The 21,626-nt window shown below is 51.5% G+C and overlaps 10 protein-coding genes across 10 annotated transcripts in view; 4 read left to right on the top strand and 6 right to left on the bottom strand.

Moving 5' to 3' along the window:
• Positions 1-178, bottom strand: part of EJ05DRAFT_222494 (uncharacterized protein) — a 578-nt gene extending 400 nt beyond the window's left edge. Inside the window, exon 1 of the mRNA XM_033739915.1 lies at positions 15-178. Coding sequence (XP_033595642.1) covers positions 15-127 — 113 coding nt within the window. The 5' untranslated portion in view covers positions 128-178. The remainder of the gene's footprint in view (positions 1-14) is intronic.
• A 217-nt stretch (positions 179-395) lies between these two features.
• Positions 396-1,991, bottom strand: EJ05DRAFT_458127 (uncharacterized protein). The gene is made up of 3 exons (XM_033742547.1): positions 1,766-1,991; positions 925-1,710; positions 396-870 (listed from the first exon to the last, which is right to left on the bottom strand). Exons 1-3 carry the CDS (start codon positions 1,784-1,786, stop codon positions 607-609), a joined length of 1,071 nt encoding a protein of 356 aa, XP_033595641.1. The 5' UTR covers positions 1,787-1,991; the 3' UTR covers positions 396-606.
• A 303-nt stretch (positions 1,992-2,294) lies between these two features.
• EJ05DRAFT_480552 (uncharacterized protein) lies at positions 2,295-3,541 on the top strand. Its single transcript, XM_033744887.1, has 2 exons — positions 2,295-2,683; positions 2,755-3,541. The coding sequence occupies exons 1-2, from the start codon at positions 2,416-2,418 to the stop codon at positions 3,480-3,482; spliced, it is 996 nt and encodes a 331-aa protein (XP_033595640.1). The 5' UTR covers positions 2,295-2,415; the 3' UTR covers positions 3,483-3,541.
• A 391-nt stretch (positions 3,542-3,932) lies between these two features.
• Positions 3,933-6,610, top strand: EJ05DRAFT_490247 (DUF726-domain-containing protein; the record flags this gene model as incomplete). The annotated part of the gene is made up of 2 exons (XM_033745861.1): positions 3,933-5,010; positions 5,058-6,610. 2 exons carry the CDS (start codon positions 3,933-3,935, stop codon positions 6,608-6,610), a joined length of 2,631 nt encoding a protein of 876 aa, XP_033595639.1.
• Positions 6,611-9,593: 2,983 nt separating this feature from the next.
• Positions 9,594-10,811, bottom strand: EJ05DRAFT_445295 (uncharacterized protein; the record flags this gene model as incomplete). The annotated part of the gene is made up of 1 exon (XM_033742172.1): positions 9,594-10,811. One exon carries the CDS (start codon positions 10,809-10,811, stop codon positions 9,594-9,596), a length of 1,218 nt encoding a protein of 405 aa, XP_033595638.1.
• Positions 10,812-14,018: 3,207 nt separating this feature from the next.
• EJ05DRAFT_222427 (uncharacterized protein) lies at positions 14,019-14,451 on the top strand. Its single transcript, XM_033739914.1, has one exon. The coding sequence runs from the start codon at positions 14,105-14,107 to the stop codon at positions 14,321-14,323; it is 219 nt and encodes a 72-aa protein (XP_033595637.1). The 5' UTR covers positions 14,019-14,104; the 3' UTR covers positions 14,324-14,451.
• A 1,869-nt stretch (positions 14,452-16,320) lies between these two features.
• On the bottom strand, positions 16,321-16,698 carry EJ05DRAFT_429278 (plant expansin; the record flags this gene model as incomplete). Its single annotated transcript, XM_033741537.1, has 1 exon — positions 16,321-16,698. A coding segment is annotated over one exon (378 nt), but the record flags the coding sequence as incomplete, so codon positions are not given.
• Positions 16,699-18,394: 1,696 nt separating this feature from the next.
• On the bottom strand, positions 18,395-18,854 carry EJ05DRAFT_505197 (uncharacterized protein; the record flags this gene model as incomplete). The annotated part of the gene is made up of 2 exons (XM_033747679.1): positions 18,395-18,658; positions 18,792-18,854. The coding sequence occupies 2 exons, from the start codon at positions 18,852-18,854 to the stop codon at positions 18,395-18,397; spliced, it is 327 nt and encodes a 108-aa protein (XP_033595635.1).
• Positions 18,855-19,452: 598 nt separating this feature from the next.
• EJ05DRAFT_480546 (uncharacterized protein) lies at positions 19,453-20,496 on the bottom strand. The gene is made up of 4 exons (XM_033744886.1): positions 20,151-20,496; positions 19,815-20,107; positions 19,622-19,755; positions 19,453-19,571 (listed from the first exon to the last, which is right to left on the bottom strand). Exons 1-4 carry the CDS (start codon positions 20,449-20,451, stop codon positions 19,538-19,540), a joined length of 762 nt encoding a protein of 253 aa, XP_033595634.1. The 5' UTR covers positions 20,452-20,496; the 3' UTR covers positions 19,453-19,537.
• A 794-nt stretch (positions 20,497-21,290) lies between these two features.
• Positions 21,291-21,626, top strand: EJ05DRAFT_222375 (uncharacterized protein). The gene has a single exon (XM_033739913.1). It carries the CDS (start codon positions 21,362-21,364, stop codon positions 21,557-21,559), a length of 198 nt encoding a protein of 65 aa, XP_033595633.1. The 5' UTR covers positions 21,291-21,361; the 3' UTR covers positions 21,560-21,626.

Below are 21,626 nucleotides of genomic sequence, written 5' to 3'. Positions count from 1 at the left end.
ATGGATGAATGGACGGATGGATGAATGGACGGATGGATGAATGGACGGATGGATGAATGGACGGATGGATGAATGGACGGATGGATGAATGGATTTGGTTTGGTTTGGTTGGTGAAGGGGAACACATAGATAGTTATATGTGTATAGTCGTATCAACTGAAAATGCATAGTACCGCACGTTTATGTCTTGTTAATTTTGAGAGTCAAGTCAAAATCTAGTGACATGGTTCATTGATGAAGAGTGTGTAGGGCTGATTGACGACATGGAACGCTACAATGCTCTTCCAATACGAGACACAGTTAGTTGACACATGACACGAACATGACGTACAAAGCGGTATATCCAAATCTTTCCTCTCTCTATATATAATATACACACTACTATGAAGCAATAAGGAGACTCGTGGCGTCGTTAATTCTGAAAAGATATAGATATATCGTGGAGCAATAATGTCCAGGCAGTGTGATGATCATCAACGTTTTGTGGTATCCAAGACTCCATTGTGTAATCCAATTCCTCCATTTTCTCGCCTATTCTAGTTACTCGTCCAGTTACTAAGTCGTATCGTACATGACGGAGTAGATTGTTCTTGAGTATGGATCATGTTAGTTCTGAGTGACAGGCTTGCGGCCGATGTGCAGGCGCTGCTTGAGTGCGGATGTGACGTTGGCACCGGTGCTGTTGCTGCGATCGATACCACTCGCGGCGTGTCCGTTGAGGCTGCTCGGTCGGTCGGTGTGGTTTAGACTCTTGTTGCGTGCTCGGGACGTCATCTCGACATCACCTCCGCGCGCCTTGTGATCTTTCAGTGCTTTCTCAATGGTGTACGACGGCTCGCTTTTGCCCTTGAGATCATTGGGGTGATATTGCTGAGCGGGATTAGTATGTACATTTACATTACAAGAACACGTGGTTGAACTCACCAGACCCGGCCACCGCTTATAGTCGCCACCGTTTTCACGCTGCATGTCGGAACCTTCTTCGTAATCGTACTTGCGTCCGAAGCGATCTTCCATCCCTGGAGGGACAGTCGCTACGCCTTCAAGTGGACGATGGCGTTGGACTGCATTCTGAATGTTTTCACGAGGAGTTGCTTTCAAGGCCTCCTTGTTGCTCGACTCGAGAGCTGCAATAGGGCTGTACTTTTTCTGTTGGTTGCGAGCAATTGACGCGGCGTCATAGGGGCTCTCATGATGATACGTCATGGTCGGATCGAGGCGATCGATCAAATCAGGACCAATGTGGTTTGCTTTGCGGAGATGTGGTGCTCGGTGTGCCCGCTTGGTATCTTTGCGGAGCATGTCGAGAGGGCGAACTGTAGGATCGCCAGGGTACCTCTCATTGAGCGAGCTCCCACGGCGTCTATGCCCGGACGGTCCATCCCTGCCGTGCGACTGGCTTGGAGACAAATGACTTGGTGAGCCGTGGTCTGGCAAAACAGGAAACTGTTCTCGTCGTGGGCTTGTAGAGCTTGGCGGAGTAGGGTATGAAGGGTTTGAGCTTGCTCGGGAGTGAGAGTTTGTGTTGCGTTTGAATGGGTTCGTGGATGAGCTTCCACCGGTAGTCTGGACAGCTACTTGTGGAGTCTTGGACGAATCGGATGCCGGAGACGGAGGAAGTGAATCATATGTGGAGCGGAAATGTGATCCAGGACCAGTCTCATCGCTTGGATCAGGTCCGCTTAATGGATCGAGGACATAGGCCTTTGCCTGTCAAGTGTCAATTATCGAACATGATGGGATAGGAAGAGAGCTGATTGCTTACCCAAGCTTTGTCTTCGCCCATTCTAGTGGTAGTATAATGTAATCAGGACAGTGTCAGACGACAATGAAACACAAATGAGGAGGCTTTTGCAGCTGTACAGAGAGCGAGAGGTGGAAGTGAGAAGCAGAGGAGTACAGTAAATAGGACGGACAAGGTCAAATGCAGAACCGGGGGTGCAGCACGAGGCCGCAGATATTATTAAGATGCGGATGCGGGCAGCCTCGTGTTGATTTGGAAGCCACGACCTGACGGGCCATGACGCGTGGCAGGTACATACACTGCATGGGCCAATCCGCGCTACGTCATGCCCAACAGCCCGCCGCCAGGGTCATTCCCTCCAAATCGGCGGGTCCATCCCCCGAAAAGGGCGGGTCCCTCCCCAAAAAGACGCCAATTAGACGCCAATCAGCGCCCCCAGCCCGCCCGCTTACAGTATTCCAGCCCAGTCCAGCCAGCCCAGCCCGCCGCTACACAATAGTAGTCCCATAAGAAAAGGGTCTGCAGATCGAATCCCTCTAAATCGCCCGGGATTAACGTCATCTCTTTTCCCTTTCCTCGTCAGGTACACGTCTACGCAAATCCACCTCCGTCAGCCTTGTCATCCCGAATCCGGAGCACGAGGAAAAGAGGAAGAAGAAGAAGAACATGTAATGGGCCTCGTCGACTATTCCGACTCGGACGACGATGACCTCCAAGACGCCCAGCCGCTGCCACGCAAAGCCAACACCAACAACGCCTTGAAGCGAAAACACGACAACTCCACATCATCCGATCTGCCACCACTTCCAGACTCATTTCACGACCTGTACTCGTATAACGCGAGGACCACTACAGAAGACGATCCAGCCTTGCATGGCGGCCGCATCAGGGCCGTGCCGCACAGACAAGGAAATTGGCCCTCCCATGTCTATCTGGAATGTAAGTTGCGTACCGCGTATAGCTGCTTATGGTATACAGCAGTGCCTGTAATGACTAACTATGACTCCGAGGGCATCCGAACTCTGCCGAGTCCACAGTTCTCAATAGTCTCGTGGACTTTGCTCGCAAGACGGCCGGAGATTCGCCTCGGCGCCCGTCGGGAGATACACCAATACGTCCACGCATTACGAGTCTGCTTACTTCCGATATTCAGATGTCCCTTCCGCTACATATCTCCCTCTCTCGTTCCCTAACCCTGACGACGGCGCAGAAGGATAGCTTCTACACGAAGACTGTCGTGAGTCTCAAGCAAAGTGGTGTGCGACCTTTCCATATCAAGTTCACCTCACTGAGGTGGGTACCCAATCATTCGCGTACGCGTTACTTTCTAGTCGCTGGCATCGATAGACCAGACAGCGACGAGCTTAACCGTCTCTTGGACGCGAGTAATCGAGCTGCAGCGTCCTTGGACTTGGATCAGCTATACGATGATAAAGAGGCAGAGCTGCACGACCATTCTGTCAAAACCAAAAAGCAGCATCATGGCAGTAGTAGTCGCAGCGACAGCCTTGTTGAAGTTGTTGACCGCACGCACTGCTTTCACGTCAGTCTGGCTTGGGCACTGCAACCCATATGTGGACCGAACTTTGACGAAGCTAGCAACGTAACAGATCTCATGTCCAGTCTCCGTAGCATGAACGTCCATTTCAACTCTGTCAAGGTAAAGATCGGTAACAAGGTGGATTCGGTCGACCTATCCACCAAGTACAGCGAACCCGAAAATGGGCTCATTGTCTAGGATGAGGTAATTGATGCTTGGTTAATAGGATAAAAGTTCAGAATGCCATCTACCTGCACCACCATTCTTCGAATCTTCACTGTGTCGGGATCTGCCGAACTAATACATCGCTCGTGTGCCCCACCATAAGCATAGATGAAACCTTGAATCTATCCTCCTTCCACAGATCACGTATCATCGCTGCTCAGAAAACGAATAACAACACTTCCAATATTTCTGTTTCCACGTCTGATATCATTGCGATTACCATCAGGAAAACGATGGCGCAAATATTCCCGTGTCCTGGTCGTGAGGATTGATATTCAGGCAGCAGCCAAGCCAACATTGGACGTATTCTTGGCAAAGCAACAACCTTTCCACCAACAAGCCACAATTGAAGGGCTCGCATCACAGGTCCCTTCAAGTAACACATCATTATAGCGAGCTCAGAACAGAAGTACAGCGTTCAACATGTTCTCCGGCTGGGGCAACGCAGGCCGCGGCGCCTCCTCGCAGAAAGAGGACGACATGTCGCTGACCACTATCCTAAACACGAAAGCACAACGCGTCGATCTCGCTCTGCTGGTCTGTCTCGCCGCCGACAACATGCGTCGAAACCTTCTGGCCAATTTCGATGTCTCAGCTCCACTGTCACGTGCTTCCTCAGGTGCAGACTCTCTGCTCGACGTCGACGACCGGAAGACCGACGAAAGAGCGAAGATTGAGCAGAACCGGCGTCGCAGAGAAGCCGAATTATCGACACCGGAGATGCAGCGTTTCCAGAAAGAGGCACTTGCCGATTTTGACGGGTGGCGTATGAAGGTGCTGAAGCGAGTTGGCGAAGTCCTGTCGGTTCGATCTGAGGAAGTGCGGATTGCTCGCCGAAACGCATCTGCTGAAGCAGACGCTGCAGCTACGAAGCGTAGAGAAGCGAGGTTCTACGCCTGGGCTCAGGGAGAGGATGCTGCTGCTGACGAGCCGGCAGATAGCGAGCTAGAGTACACTTTTCGCGTCCGCTCGATACCTACGAACATCACTAAGCTTGAGGAGCCGCAGCGAGTTCTTGTTCTACATTGCATGTTACTGCTAGTGCTAAGTCTGGAGCACTATCATGCCTACTCGCGGATTTTACTGCAGTACTTGCAGAAAAGCTTCCGGTTGTCTGATTGTGTCCTGTCTGAGCGTGAAGCGACAGTAGCACGCGGTCTACTGGATTCAGCTGCCTCACAGATGTCTGCCGAGGAAGCGAAACAAAAGCAGTCCGATGACGGTGTTTTGTCGCGGAAATGGAAAGTTGGTCTGGCGACAGTCGGTGGAGCTGTACTTATTGGAGTCACTGGCGGTCTTGCGGCTCCTATACTTGCTGGTGCTATCGGCGGTGTTATGGGGAGCCTGGGACTCGGTGCTCTGGCTACTCTACTGGGACCTCTAGCCACCAATTTTTTCCTGATAGGGGGGTTGTTTGGTGCCTATGGAGGGAAGATGACGGGTGGCATCGTGGAGAAGTACGCCAAGGATGTTGAAGAATTCCAGTTTGTGCCAATACATGGTACTTGTCCACTCCAGCGTCGTGATTTTCTTATTGACAAGCTCCAGGGCATGATCAATCCCCTGAACCAGCAAGCCATCCCAACGACTCTGCAATCATCCAAGCAAAACGCACCCACCACCTCCGCCTCACAATCGCCATATCCGGCTTCCTCACCTCTGCTGCCGACATCACCCAGCCCTGGAACTGTCTCGACTCACACACCACCGAACCGTTCGCCCTCCAGTATGAGACGGACGCCCTGCTCCGCCTAGGCACCAACCTCGCCACACTCATCCAATCATTTGCCGTCGACACCCTGACCTGGGAAGTCCTGCGCGCAACCCTACTCTCCAGCATCGCCGCGGGCCTGATGCCCATCGGCCTGATCCGTACGGCAAACATGCTCGACTCGCCGTGGGCCGTGGCCAAGAGTCGCAGCGAGAAGGCGGGCGCCGTGCTTGCCCAGGCACTCATGGACCGTGTCCAGGGCGAGCGCCCGGTCAGTCTCGTGGGCTACAGTCTGGGTGCGCGAGTGTTGTGGTTTGCGCTGCTGAGGCTGGCCGAGTGTGGCGCGTTCGGGCTGGTGGAGAGCGTGGTGTTTATGGGTGCGCCGGTGCCCGCGGACGAAGGGCAGTGGCGGAAGGTGAGGGCGGTGGTGTGTGGGAGGGTTGTGAATGCGTATAGTGGCGATGATTGGATTCTTGGGCTGGTGTATCGTGCTGGGGCACTGCAATGGGGTGTTGCCGGGCTGCAGAAGGTGAGGGGCGTGGAGGGTGTGGAGAATGTGGATCTGGGCGGTGCGGTGGACGGGCACACGAGCTATAAGGATCTTGTTGGACAGGTACTGCTGAGAATTGGGTGGGAGGATGTGAATAGGGATGTGGTTGAGAGGGAGATTGAAGAGCAGAGAATGCGGAAGCAAGAACAGAAGGGCAAGCAGGGAATGGCGGAAAGAAAAAAGGTCGACGTCGAGACGATGGTCAAGGCGCAGGACAGCGGACATGGTATCGTGATGGTGGACAGCACAAAGCCGTTGCTCGATATCGACGTCGACGAGAACACCACGCCGGAGTGGCAGCGCCCGTCAGGAGCAGGGGGGCAAGGCCTGATGTCTACCAGTCCTCAGCCACATCATTCAACAAGCTCGTCAAAACCAAGCGACCTCCTCTCATCCCTCCTCGACACAGACATCGAACCAACACCTTCCCTCCCCCAACGACCCAAAGCACCTCTCACACGCCCCCTACCAACACACCCCCACCCATCAGTATTCCAACCCAAAGAACAAAAAGCCCTCCTCTCCCCTGAGCTAGAACGCCCCGGCTCCTCATCATCCCACAACAACTCAAACCACCCTATCTTAACTTCAACACCAACACCCCGTTCTCCACCCGCAGCAGGCTCTCCAAACCCCACACCCGCGTCCGACCCAGAAGACTACGACACAGAATCCGACGACGGAGCCGACTTGCAAGTCGTAGCGCCGGAGCCGGAGATGGACGACGAGCCGGAGCGGGAGAGAGTGTCGTTTGGGGCTGGGGCTAGCTCTGGGGCTAGGTCTGGACCTGGAAGTGGTAGTGGGTTTGATTTGATGTGGGATAATTCGAGGGGGAGGTAGATAGCCTTGGTTGGAACATAGGAATCGAATGACTGCTACGCATGTATATAATCTCTGATATATCTACCTCGTAGGTTGTACACGCACACATCCGCGGTAAATAGCGTTTTCAAGACCTGAGTTTGTGGATCGTGGTGGCTTGGTGGCGCGTAGATGTGGCCTTGGTGCGTGGGATTGCGAATACTGCTCTGTTGGGGAGGGTATGGGAGGGTGAGATGTGTGAGCTGCGCTCTTGCAGATGCTGTTTACTGTTCACTATCGTCATCGCTCATAGTCATCATCATCATCAAGACCAAATACCACTTATCACCACCAACACCCAACACCCCACAACCCTCACTCTCCCCCCTCCAAAACCTCTCACATCATTTGCTTTGCCTTTTCATCCCCCATCACCTCCCTTTTTCCTCCGTCCCTGTCCATAATTTCCCCTTCCTCTTTCCCCTCAAACCGAGCCCCACAACGCACACCTTGAATCCATATAGTTCCACCGCCGCGGCGACCGCAGCATAAACTAAGACCTGTTGCGGTGCGTGTGGGGTTGAGGGGGTTGGTTGGGAGGGACGGAGGAGGGAGAGAGGAGGGGGGTTTATATAGATGTATATACGCTGACTTACTAATTAGTGCCGGGTTGACGCGTCGGGTTGACGTGTACGTGCTCGATATGAGAAGGGTATGATAGGAGAAGAGTATGACAGGCTTGTGTAAGAATTACAGGATACGTATTAACCCACCTATTGTTAACATGTATGTCTAGTAGCACGTACGTGTTAAGACGTACCCAGCTAGCTAGCCAGCCAGTCAGGCTACCACACATCTTCGTTGGGCGTTCAGTGAATAAGTAAGTCACCCAGTCAAACTCAAGTCACGCGAACTACCCTACATTTACACTAAGTAGAACGACTAGACCACCCAGACCAACCCGGCACATATTAACAACCAACCCACTTACCCTACCCTACCCTCCCCTCCCCTCCTCCAACCCGACACATACCACCTATAAATACCAACCCCCATTCCCTCCCCCCATTCCCAACCCCAAAACCCACAGTGCAAATGCGTTTCGCACGGGTTGGTTATAAGGAACTATATGGCACAGTTCAAGCATGTTCCCAGAATAAGAAGAGACATGAGCATTATTGTAGTGGCCCGGCGCTACTCATTCTCAGAGTAGAAAATCCATGGCCCATGGGTGTGTGTATCGTTGAGATGGCATGGTGTGGGGAGGCTGTTGTTTGTTTGTATGTTTGGGGGTTGGTGTGTGGTGTGTGGTGTGTGGTGATGATGATAAAGTGCATTACCATCAATAGCATAGACAGCAGCATGATCAGAGTCGTTCTCGTTCGTAGCAGTAGTAGAACTAGTCGTAGTAACCCTATAACACGTATGTAGTTACACTCTACCCGAAAACTTAAGGACTCACAAATCTATCTATTTATATACATCTTATCTAGCATAAACACGCCATTCGTCCTGTGAATGATTCAGTCAGTTGTCAGTTAACTACTTAGTTTAGTCAAGTTGAATCACGCAATATCTAGACTGACCCGCTACATGCCCAGGCCAACCCGGCACACACCCCTACTAACCCCGGCCCTTCAACCAACCCCTATAAATACCCATCCCCCTCTCCTATCTCCCCTTCTCTATCTAAGAGTAGAAGACCAGTATAACCCTTGCTTCTACAATGGAAGATAGAAAGGATGTGGCACTGCGTGTTCCAAGTGTTTGGAAACTATAATCGACGCTTTCATGAATTTTGAGCAGATGCGTGTTTGTGTGGATTAGTAGTGATGGTGATGGTTGGCATTGTTGTATGATGGTAGTTATCCAATCAGTAGCGTCAGTTTCAGTGTCGTGGATCAGCAGCACTATATAATGATAATGCACAATGGTAATACATGTCGACAACACAACGCACAACCCCAACCCCCCAAACACACGCATGCATGATACGCACTGCGGTCCTGGGACATGCTCAAACATAGCCCAGCCCAGCACGGGCGAACGAGCGAGCGAGCGAGCAAGCGCATAGCGCCTGTGTCCTTGTGGATCCATGCGCGGTCTCGTCCCATTTGCCGAATCGTCGCATCGACAGTTCCGGTGCATGTTCTTGTTCTCAGCGAGAAGTAAGGAAAGAAAGAAAGCAAGGAAGGAAGGAGAGCAAGAAAGAAATAAAGAAAGAAAGAAAGAAAGGAAAGAGACCCCAACACAGGGATCAAGCATCAACGAGCCAGATAGTCCATGAACTAGTCAACGCCAATATCAAGTATATAAGTGAAGGAGAGAGAGCGTGTGTTTGAGTGGGTCAGTGAATGAGTGGACTAGCTAGTAGGGTAGATTGTGTGCTGGGTACGTAGCGGACATATATGGGTACGTCAAAGATTACTTACTTAAGATATAAAAGCACTAATGACGGACTGAAGGTCAAGAGGTAGATTTAGACGAGTGACTATCTATCTTATGCTTTTGCGGTGATGGCGTTGGTGTGGGATTAGGTTTAGTTCAGGCTTGTATATGTATATGTATGTATATATCTGTAAAATAGCATAATACATTGACTACGGAGCAGAGTGGACAAGACCCAGCGGACAAGACCCCAGCGGACAATAAAGTCCTCAGGCCTTCGTCAAGGGACAAGAACAAGACAGGATGTCTTGGCCAACACGAATGAGAGCTGTAGAGACACGTACATGTCAGACTTTCAGAGCCATCCATTTCCACTCGCAGCAGCATCACGGGCCCAAGCAGAAAATGACTAGCCACTGTATACACACATCTGTCTCGCAGACTATTAATACGTACCCAAGTAACTAAGCTATCTACGCATGCCACACCATATCATGCCATGCCCACGCCCCTTCGCAATGCAACAGAAAAGATTCCACCAAGCCACCCCACAAACAGAAATATGTATACAAAGAGGATAATAGTAGTATTTGCTTCTTCACCCACCCCCTCAACACACATGAAGTCTCACTCATCACGTGCCTGCGCCCGCCCAGTTTACCCACGAGCAGCCACAGCCCCCGCTGCCGCCATCAAGGCCCCCAGGCCCACCATCGCCCACGCTGACGGTGGTGTTGGTAAACGGGCCCTTGTTGCCATTCACGGCGACCCCGCCAAAGGACCTATCCTCGAGCGTGATGGTGCTGCGCTTCGGCTCGATCTTGCCAGACGCGTCCATGCCGTAGCAGTATACCAGCTTCTTGGCAGCGGCGCCGCCGTGCCTGTCCAGCGTGATGGTCACCGGGTAGGGAAAGGAGCCGGGTGTGACAAAGTCGTTTGCCGAGGACGAGGACGATGGAGTGGACGCAGAAGATGTTGATGTTGGCGTGCCCGAGGCGGCTTGCAGCAACGGCTTGGTCGAGGCGCTGTTCGTCCAGATCTGTACCAGAAAGCGTGTCTGCGCCCATGTGCAACGCAGCGTCGCGCTGTCGAAGCTTGACCCCCCGTCCTGGTCTGCTGGGTTCCCGCCAAATCCCGATCTCGTAGCATTGATGTCCTTTAGGAATATCGAGCGGTCGAAATACGTGTAAAAGCCGTAATGTTCATCGACTGTGCCGCGGTTGTAGAGGTGAAGGGGTTGTGCAACTGGAAGCGGAAGCAGATTTGCAGGTGCTGCAAGGCCACCAGACACAGTTGCAGGGGGCGGTATTATGTCTTCAATGTTAGGTACAACATCGCCATCATCAGACTGACGCTTTGAGATCGAAGGAGTGCCGCTAGGGGTGATGAAGGAGATGAAGAAAGGGGTGTCTTCACCAGCAAACGGCTCGACGTTCTTGTCCGTTGTATTGCCAAGGAAGGCTTGGTCTTCAGCCGAAGGGGGCGAGGGATTCGGCGAGAAGAGGTCGTCCTGGCGACGAGTTTTGGTCGCGGTATCGTTCTTGTAGCGAATGATCAGGCGGAAGTTGGGTTGGTCGGATCGATTTGGTGCCACCGAATCATGCTCCTCCTTTGGTAAGGAGCAAGACCACTGCGTTGCTGGTATGACACAACCAGTTTCTTCGTGCGCTAGAGTAGGTCCTGCGATGGTCGAGATGCCGGTTGGGATGGGCGGATAGTTGGTAAGGTTTAGCCACTGGCTTTGGATCGGCGTGTCATCTGGCTTGTGTTTCTTCGTCAAGACCAAGACCAATACAACGATGAGTATAACGGCAATAAGGGCACCCCCACAGAGACCGCAAATGATACACATGCGTTTCTTCCGCTTCTTCTTGTCTACAGGCTTGTCGCTCCTTTTCTTGAACAAGTTGCATTGGCGCTTAGGCTTGTCGGACTTCTGTTTCTTCACGGCTTGAGGTGGCGGAAGAAAGTCCTTCTCAGTATACACCTTGAGGGCATCTCCTTTCATCGACCTGGAACCACCACTATGGTAAGAAGTGTGGTTAGAGTGCTGCATGCGCTGCGTATGTGAGCTATCTGTCTTGCTTCCTGGAAAAACGGTGTCGCGTGGGCCGTAAGTCGCTGGGGAATGGTACGGGGACGTCAAGGCAGTTCCTACCGATCGTGACCTCGAAGACTCAGAAGTCTTCGACTCGCGGGTTTTGTTATGACCGTTCGAGACATGTGCCCCCACCATAGGTGGTGGATCACGCTCTTCACTTGTCCGCGCTTCCATCGCATCCAGCTCCGGACCTGGTGTGGTCATAGACATCACAGGAATCTGCTGCAGTGAAGGCGAATCATAGCTAGTCGTGTATGTAGTTGATGTCTGGCCAAAAGGCCATGCGCTCGACCTAGCCACAACATCCTTCGGAGGGCTGTCATCTACGGACGGAGATGGCTGATGCAGCTCTGGGGGTGTAGTATTCATGACACTTGCTGCTGCAGACTTTGGCGGACTCGGAGCCATAGACAGTTGCTCAGCAATAGAAAGACCAGGTCCCGCATAGGTAGTGTGCGATGGCGACAGGGAAAGTCCTATTGGAGACACTGGGGTTTTCTCTGCATCACCTCTTCCCCACGGTGATGCCATAGTTGTCACGGTCGAGGCAGAGAATGCAGAAATCAGCGGTGCTTCTCTCTGAATGTCGATTCTAGTTTGAAGGCCCAGTGCCGGGACTTGAGGTTTCTCTTCGGATACCTTAGGCGTTCCAACCGATTTATCGTCTGCAGGAGTCCGCGGCCATAAAGACTCCGGATGGGAGGCGTCGAATGGTGTCGTAATGTAATTCCACCACCCACGGGACCTTCGTGGGGTGGGGACATTTGTATCGATAGTGATGCCCGAGTTTCTGACCATCAAGTCTCTCCGTACAGGACTATCGTCCTCTTCAAACACGGTTTCGCCTGACATGACACGGTTACGGCGCACATTGGCACTATCATCAGCGTCCTCTTCAAAGTCAGTCATGTTTGAATCGCGTATGCGCCGAGGCCATTTGTCGCCTTTCTCAAAATTGAAATATTTTGTAGTTGCCGCAGCAACATTGTTGTTCGTCTGGGTTTTCGCGAAATCTGGCAGTGCGGGGACGGGAGGATGGGATGTCGTCACAGTATAGGGGGTCCTTGCTGCGCTTGTGAATCTGGAGTACACGCTAGACGCTGGTCGGGGGTGTTGATCTGGGGAAAATTGCGACCTCTGTACGGCCGGAGTGATGATAATAGTCGGCGTGAACGGAGAATCACCGCTGTCGCTGCGCTTTCGAGTCCTCGCTTCGATGTCAGACTCTACTTCAGACAATGCTTCTGGCGCTACGGACATGCCAATGAAGATAGGACGGTCGGCAGGGGAGATGTCCAGAGACTGCAATTTCGAAGGTGATAAATGTTCGGTGGCACTCTGAGCGTTGAGAGCATCCAGACCAGGAATTACGCCTCTATCAGAGGTGTTGGATGTCGTTCGGTTTCTAGTTCCTCTTGCTGCTCTGCTCGCACGTTTCTTGGATCTCGAACGCCACCAGCCTTCTGACCCTAGCACAGGGCTATCCATGGCAGATCTCGGAGACGCGAATATTCTCAAGCCAGCATGCTTCTCGGCCGCTGTTCCGTACCGCAACTCTTTCGGGGTCATGCCCTTGTGTCTTGAATGCCCGGTGTCCACTGTTATGCCAGCTTGCCTCCTCTTCTGCGATGCTCGCAGCGTTCTCTTGGAACCCTGTATAGCATTGTTCTTGTATTTGAAAATCCTCGACGGTTTCCTTGTGAGGACTCGGTCTTCCGAGTATGGATGTGTATCATCTTGCGTGTGCGAGGACGTGAGATCGAGTAGGCCCGAGTTGCTCTGGGTACTGGAACTTCGAGTGTGAGACACGTTCTGATATGTCATGTTCTTCTCCATTGCGAATGCGACCTCTGTACCCTCATTGTTGGACTGTTGGTGGGTCGGCTCACGGGATTGGTCTCGCTCGTTACGTCTCTGCAGATATATCGTATCTTTTCGAAGTGGAGCAGGAGGAAGTTGCCCTGACATAGCCGACCGGTGGTTCCGGCTGTGTCTGCACTCGTAATCCTGTTGCGTAGCACAGGTTACAGATGGGTTCGGCGTCGGTTCCAGTGATAGGCTTACCGACTCTACGAAGAATATGTATGGTCGACAACGTCTCTCCTAAGCAGTGTGAAACGTGGAAATACTGGTGTACGTCCTGTAGCCGCCCGGAAGCTCGATGCTAGCTTCAACAAGCCGAGACGCAATTGTGTGAGGTCCTGCTATTGAGGAATGAAGTGAATGACACGACAATAGCAATCTGCCTCAACGAAATCAAACAGAGCTACGAGTAACGAGAAGAGACGAAGATGAATAGAGAAAGGGAAGTAAAGAAAGACGACTATTACTTAGCCCAGACACGACAGTCGAAGCTTGGGACATCAGTGACCATGGCGATCGATGGACGTCTAACGCGTGAGCACGGGGACACAAGCTGGAGAGGCATCAAAAGCATATTGAATCCAGACCGGATATGGTACTACGCAGGAGGCATATCATGTGTGTCGCGTTTCTCATTCGTGGAATGCGTCGACATGGTAGGCAAGCGATTTGACTCATCGCTAGGCAGAAGGCAGCAATTGGTTCAAAGGTTATAGTGCCGCCCGTTCGCAGGGAAGCCGTTGCTTAGCATGAGTGGACGACATGAGCGACGTCGAATTACCCGCTGGGAAGAGTTTCATAGACGTGGAGATGGGCGAAAGGAAACAGAAACGCTTCTGTACGCGCTGGGTGGACGCTTGATGCAGATGAAGCGTCTTGGCTAGCTGTCCAATCAGACAACAGAGAGTCGTTAGCTGCCTTAGCCTCTGCGCCTCAGGCTACTAATTATGCTTCCAGGCGTCGCTCCCGAGGTCCACCCGTCTCCAACTATGATTTGTGGACTCGCTGCGGGCGGCAACTAGTCGTTTTCGGTCTAGCGCGAGCGCAATATCGACCTCATCTAGAGTTTCATACTCATCCTTCACCACTTCTTCACTTCTGTGGTGAATAAACAGAAACAAGCCATCCTTCCAGCTGACTATGCTCTTACTACTGACGTGCGAGCTAGATGCTATACATTGATGATGATGTCCTACGGTTCCTTCGCAAGAATAGCACCAGTATGCCTGCACATGATTCTCTGGATCTTTCATATAATGGCGGACCGGGTATTGAGCGAAAGCCCGGCACAACGCGCACCGCGTCGCTCCATAATCACTCTATGCGACATAAATGATAATTACTGTGCTTCACCATCACTTTTACTCCCGTGGCACGCCCCAGGAAATTGTTTGTCGTAGAGAAGATAGTATCACGAGCGACAGTCACAAACAGCAGCTGTCACTCACGATCTCGCTCCATGCCCTGATATATATTTCTGGGAATATTCAATTCGCACATCACAAGCTTGTCACTCTGTGTTCACAGATAGTTTCTCACGCTGACAATATCCAAGGCTTGATAAAGGCCATGTCCCTCACGCTAGATCACGAACATTCCCGGTAAGCCACTGAGTTGACAAGCGAAATCATCCAAAGACGAGCGCTATCAATATAATGCCGCGAATTCCAAAACCAGAATCATCAGCATTGACAGCAATGACGCCTGAGGAAGCACTCGAAGCATTCGACTACGACTACAACATCGTATGCGAATTGCCCGAGGTCGATTCTTCATACTTCAATGTTGATGGAGTGTATCGTCGATCGGCGATGGACTTCGTCCCTAATCCACACTATATTGATCCCAATATTGACCCCAGAGCTTGGAGCGGCGTACGTCAGACTAGTTACTCTCCTGAGTGCGTCGCATATTGGAGAGGAATTCAGCAGTTCTGTTCGGATGATCAGCGACTGTTCCGACGCTGGAGATCAGACTATGGGAGAGAGATATATGGCGTCGGGACCGTTCTTGTGCGCTCATACCACAACGTGGATGAGTCGCTGCGGTGGTACGACTTCCACAAATCGGATCAGCTGTACAAGAGGTGCATGGTGTTCGCGAGGGAAGCTCTGGACAAAGGAGGTTTCGACATCGCGGTTCCGGAAGTTCTGTTCTCTGGAAAGGTCGGCCCAATACCGGATTTTGATCCTGTGTACGCAAACAGTACGAAGAAAGAACCTAAGAAGCGGGTCGTAATGTCAGCTCTTCTCGCCACACGTCGCATCCCTGGTATTGCCTTAGATCGCATCATCGACTGGCTCCCAAAGGAAATAGTGCTCGGCCTGGAAGCCCAGATCGCAGCGATAGCCAAGGCATTGGAAACCAGCGAACGCCAGTTCGACCGTAGCGACCGACACGGCATGCGACTCAAACCCACGAAAGACTATCCCGCAACAGAGCAATCCATCGCAGACATTCGCGAATGGTTCGACACGCAATGGGACACCAAGTACGCCGTCAGAAACCCAGCGCCTGTGTTGCTCCAGAAGACTTCCGAATGTGCTGACGCCGCAGAGACCCGCCAGTCAACACAGCCCACTCTAACAGAGCATGCACCAATACCAGCGTTCATGGAGAAATCCACAGAGTATATAGATGTCTACTATGATGCGCAGGAGCACACCGACACACCCTCTGACCCTTGCCCACCCTCCAGCTCTGCAACCGTCACTCACGTCCCCGGCAACCCTCACAACGACAAAGCCCCCGTGTACAGCGGCGTCGACTCAGATCTCGACGTTGTAGAGGGTGGATTGACACCAAAGAACTTCATCGTGAGCGGGGGCAGGATCGTCGGTATCCAGGGCGTCGCGATCCTGGGGCTATTGTTATAAGGGACCCGGATAACACATGTTCATACTATATATCCTAATAGAATTCATACTATCTCTGTTTAGTCCTGCCGAGTGTCTTCTGCACAGTGACATGGTGAGAGTCGCTCTCGCTTCTTGTAAACTCCCTTCCCTCGCCCCTTTCCCACTCTCTGTGCTCACGTGGGTGATGTGGATTAGATCTCAATAGGCTACTCTTGACGAAATGATCATACCAGTCTGATAATCCAACAAGACTGTTATTATTCAGAGATTATACACCGATAGATCGCGCGTATATATACCATACATACACATAGCACGAAGCATACACCGCGTAAGTAACCTTCGCCAAACAACCTCCAAATCCATAAATCAAACCCATCCCTTTCGCCTCCTCATTTACAAATAATAACATTCCCCCAAACCAACGCCATACATCACTGATGAGAAACAAAATAACACCAATCCATCCCAACGAACGCAAAACTCCCCACAGAACGCCGCCCCCTTAAGCACCACAAACAAACTACGGAAAATCACACCCACCGCCACTGCATATCCTCCACACGGCCCTCAAACGTCGAATCCGCAACAAAAAACTCATGCACCATCTTCGGCACATCCAGATCCGTCGGCGCACAACCCGTGCAGCGATCCACCACCTTGACAATCATAGTCTTGACACCCCCGTCAGGATTCCCATCAGCAACCCCGGCAGCAACACCACCAGCTGGATTCCTGAAAATCTCAATCTCGCGCCCACATAGTGGGTTTAGGTTTGGATTGGATGCGCCGACGGGCATGTAGGCGTCGAATAGATCGTGGGAGATGGCGACGATGGGATCGGTGGGGGCGGAGGTGATGCCGCAGGCGCCGAGACCGGGGTCGTAGTATGTGAGATCGCCGGTGTGGAGGGTGGATGTGTCGGAGGCGGAGGGGAGGGAGAGGGCTGGTGCGGCTGGGCTGGCGGGTTGTGACGGGGCTGTAGGCGGTGCGCTTGTTGGGGATGCGGGATCTGAGGGTGTGGTGGGGATAATGGGGGTTGGTGAGGGGCTGGGGGATTGGATAGGTGTGGTTGCTTGCTCGAGAGATGATGGTGGTTGCGCTGTGTTGGCTTGCTGGCTGGAAGACATTGGTGGTGTTGATGTCTTGATGGTGATGCTCGTTGAGGATTCTGCTCGGGGCTGGACTGTCGTCGTGATGAATCCCCCTGGGAGCTGGTTGGGGTCGTTTGAGATAGTGACCGTGGCCGCAGGAGCCAGATCAGAGATTTTGGAGGTGCAATGGATGTATGTTGAGACTGTGGTGTAGACTGTTCTCCATGTCTCCTGAGTCGGTGTAGGCGCGATCGACTGTGCTGTTCGTCGAAATTTGAGAGGTATTACGTCCATCATGGTATCTGTGCGAAGTTTCCGCTTGGTCATACTACTTGTGCAGCTCATGGCCAGCATGGCAAGAACAAGTATGGTGGTTGACTTGGTTTGCATCGTGTCGTCGGCGCGTGAATCAAACAAGATCCAGTAAGAAGTGCGTAGTCAAGGTGACTGGTTCGTAAGTCGAGTATGAGTTCTTCCAAGATGCATAGGAGTCAGGTAGGTAGAGTTGAGATACAGTATACAGTGATCTCTCGAGCAGATTCGTAGGGACAGAAACGATATTTGGGGAATTATAAGTTAATGTTGAGGTTCGTAGGCATGAAGTCTCCCTCAGCACCACATGACACAACGTGCTCAGTACGCGTCATTTACAAGTTCTGGTAGGAAGATCTTGACTATGACCGACAATGCATCGATAATTCACTGAAAGCAAGATCACTATCGCAGAAAGGGCTAGGCGAGTTGAAAAGGATGGAACGCTTGGCAAAGCAATCGCATGCGGATCGAACGGTAGAGAGGACAATCGTGCGCAATAACAAGGAGAGACCACGATACGGATGAGATAGGTCAGGTAATGATGCAACGTATAGCAGATTTATTGTGATTCCCAACCACCTGAGCGATTCTAGCCACTACCTCACCGACACGATGGCTGACGTGTAGTCGTGTATACGCACAATGGCGTACCACCGGCTTTTATCTCTCCAGGTATGTGTTTTCCGAAGGCGTACTTAGTTACTGCCTGGAGGAGGATCAGGCTTGTCGTTGCTCTTGTGCGAGCCCACGGACAAAGACAGGTAGGGTCGGAGGTCGGAAAATAACGCGATCAACGTGTACTTTTGGACTGTGTCGATTGCGGTGAGTGTAAACTCAATTCATGACTAAAAAAGCCGTGAAATAAAGATTTGGACCGAATAGGTATAACCTCGTACATCATCCTCGAACGAAAATGATAACGTTGTGACGATCAAATCTGTGCAGGGTATTTCATGATATTTTGCAGGCTTCTATGCGGCCACAATGTATTAGTGATTCCGAGCCGTATTGCCTTCGCATAGAAATGTACCAAACGGCTACATGCGTTTCGTCTTGGGCTTTTTGCCTCGTATGTTCTGAGCTCTGGCGTTTTTTAAGGTCTTCTCTTGCTCCACAGGTCTCTGTGCGGAAGTCGAGACTCGACTCTCATCTGACCTCCCATATTGTACAATTTACCTCTCTATTGCTTTGTTCCGTTGGGTCCTCACGCTTGGACAATACCAAAGAACAGTGTCCACGTTAATATAAAGCTCATTGCTCCCCCAAAGACGTCTCCAATCCAGAACTCGCTCAGTGGCCGATAGAAGTATTTCCCAGGTTGGCCATCCATACGTAACGCAAATATGAGGGCAGATACTATGAAGGTACCGACGAGGTAGAATATGAAGCCGGGGTAGGATTCCAGACCAAGAGTACCGGCCGCGACACCGAAAAGAGAGGCTGTTAGGCTGCGGATGTTGGATATGGTCTACGATGGATTAGGTCTCATTGGGGGCAGCTGTTAAGCACAGGTTTTGGCAGATGCAGTCAAAGATGAAGGGGCATTGGAGCATTTTCGAAGAATTGTGGTGCGTGTATCCTGTCGTACAGTGTGAACATACCCTGTGGTTGTGCTGCATACTGTCACCCACGATGGGCGCGATTGCTAGTTCCCGCTCATCCATGATGGTGGCAATTATTCTCGAGGCGGTGGGAGGCCTTCAATCGGCGAGGCCGAACGGGGTTCGTTTGCGATGAGTTTAACAGATCGAGCCTTTTAAACAAAGAGAAGCTAGGCTGTTCCGGATTATAAGCTGAGGGTGTCTCACACGTAAGACGAGGTCAGGCGATCAGCGAGTGGGAGTCAGAGTTGAGATACCGCGAGTTTCTGTGTGGGTAAAGTTTGCGGATCGCTGGTACCTGATGATGTGTGGTCGTTGGTGTTGCGAATGACTCGGAGTGACTTCGAGCAATCCGGATGTCCGTAGGTGCCGACTCTACCGATCATACTAGCTCATCAGGGTATAGCGTGCTAAGGCTGAAAACTCCAAGTCTCCCTCGCTTCAAGACGTCTTCTGTCAATTGAACATCTGGGAACAACGTGCGTCAACCTCGATGTCGAGCAGCAATGGAAGCACCACTTCTAAAATTACTGGGACATGTTCTCTAGGATCGAGAAGAGATATGTTCGATAATTAATACATACAGGACCAGTTCATGCCCAGGAATAATACCACCTCGACGGCAATTGCTTGTGCGCTTTCGCATTGCTAAACGCGCTCATTGAGTTTCTATCTGATCACTGACCAATCCCTTGACTCCACGCTATTAGACTATCCGGATTCATGGAACATACTGGAAGTGTAGATCAGTCTACAAATCGACCATAGTCATCCAAATATCTGCGCCACAATGAGTACGTGTTTTGAGGACCAGCTGAGGCCCTGCTTACTGTTGAAGATGCGCTGGTAGATTGAAAGTCGGCATGGCTGTTGCCATACGCAGATAATGGATGGCCCTACGAAAGTATTGCTCGTTCGTTCTCGAATAAGAGACGTTCCCCAAGCTCATGAAAGCTTCAGCTGCCTGTCGTAGGATTTAGTGTTGCGTCTCGACTGAAAGTGAGCCTACCAGAGAACAGATACCTCAATAAGGAGATGCCCAGATAGCGACCCCAAGCGTTGTGAGGCTTCCACTGCACGACTGAAGTATTCTGTGGCTGGTACGAGAATGCCTCGAGCCTCTACGTAGTTGCTTGTGTGCAGTCTTTCTTCCGCTTCCGCCATTGTCGCGGCATTCAAGCGTTCCTCCTCGCTCGCGGTGAGAACTAATCCATGAGTACTGCTTCGAGTGCTGTTAGAACTGGATGATGTGCTATATTGAATGTGAATGGCCGCTAGGTAAGGTTGTGCACGTTGCAACCAGTTCTGTCCTATGTCTGAGCCTGTCAGCCATACTCTAATCCGGTCTTGGCGATTTACCTCTGAGGATGGCCGAGTCATTGGGTGAGTGGTATAGCAGGGCCATGAGCTGGTATAGACACCAGTTGGCAATATCGTCCACACCTCCTGAGTCCGCATCAGCGAACGCTAAACTTTGTAACACCTCAATCGTATATATCTTGTCTTTCAATGGCACGGGACTCTGCATCCACAGTCTGGCATCAAGTGAAGCGATACAGCCTCTGGCAGCCGGTAAGGCGCTTTCCCATTGATCGTGTCTGGCTCTGAGGAGAATGGCGATTTGCTCGATGATGTTCGTGTCATCATGAGTTTGGGTCATAGTTATGTACCGGCTCATACTAAGAAAGTGGGGGGTAGACCGATCTTGCTGAGAAGCAAACTGAGAAAGAAGGTTTAGAAAGCAAGATGCGTGGAACGTACGGCAGTCTTTGATATAGAAATATGATATATCAAGATGAGGCTATTAGCAACGGCCACTTTGCATGCATGATATGACAGGCTTTGCCCTCTACAATCAAGTTACTGGCGAACTGACCTACTAGGGTGTAGCAGAAATGGGATGTCTGCGCTCTCGACTACTGTCTCAAGCTCCAAAAGTTTGGGGGTGACATCAACCACAACGTAGGATAGGTCCAAGAGTTGAGGCCCGTGTGTATGTAGAGTCAGTGTCCACTAGGCTTCCATGAAACCTAGCAGCTTGTGAACTTGCCACAGAGCTGCAGAATCGGGTCCCCAGGGTCAGGAATTAGCAATGTTTCAGTGTGGCAAATGTCGTTCTGCCGTCTAGATACGACATGACTGCAGATAGGGCTTGGTGCACATAGCCAAGCCCCATGGTGAACTAGCAAATCGCTCGTAAGCTACCTGTCATACGCCAGAAAGAAGCAAACGCATCACCCCCTCAGAGGAAGATTCCTGAACACAGAGATGAGCCAGATCAAGGTCTTGATTCGCCGAAAGGATCATCAGCCCGTGAGATAGTGATATGAACTTCCCCAATTTGAATGACTAGAATTTGGGTCCAATGCGGCCTGTAAGACGGCAAGGTCGAGTCAAGGGTTTATTGCGTGCTTGTGCCTTAAGAGGCATGATCAACGGGCGAATAGTAATAGTTGACAAGCTGGTATAGCTCAAAAAGTTGGTTTGAAATTTGAGGCTGGCCGGGAAGCTTAGTTAGTTAGTTAGTTAGTTAATTCCTACACGGTTTCAGCCGCGATTACTCCGCAGCTATGCCCGGCAGAGAGGACCTGTCAAACAGCCGACGCGTTCCGGATCATTTGATTGATCCGTCCCGCCCCACGTCGCCCTATCGCGAACGACAAGACCAGCTGTCCCAGCATCCTCCCGTTGCTTCTCCAACTACTATTTACATTGGCCTGTCACGCCTGTGTAACATAGCAGTTCTACTAATTGTACTGCTGATCTAGGCTCCTTAAGGCTCTCGCCTTGTGTTCCCAACCCGTATACCTAGAGTCTCCCCCCAGTGCTCGACTT

Source organism: Pseudovirgaria hyperparasitica (genome assembly GCF_010093815.1).
Source record: "Pseudovirgaria hyperparasitica strain CBS 121739 unplaced genomic scaffold EJ05scaffold_21, whole genome shotgun sequence".
NCBI classification, from domain to species: Eukaryota; Fungi; Ascomycota; class Dothideomycetes; order Acrospermales; family Acrospermaceae; genus Pseudovirgaria; species Pseudovirgaria hyperparasitica.
This window is presented reverse-complemented; position numbering and strand designations above follow the sequence as displayed.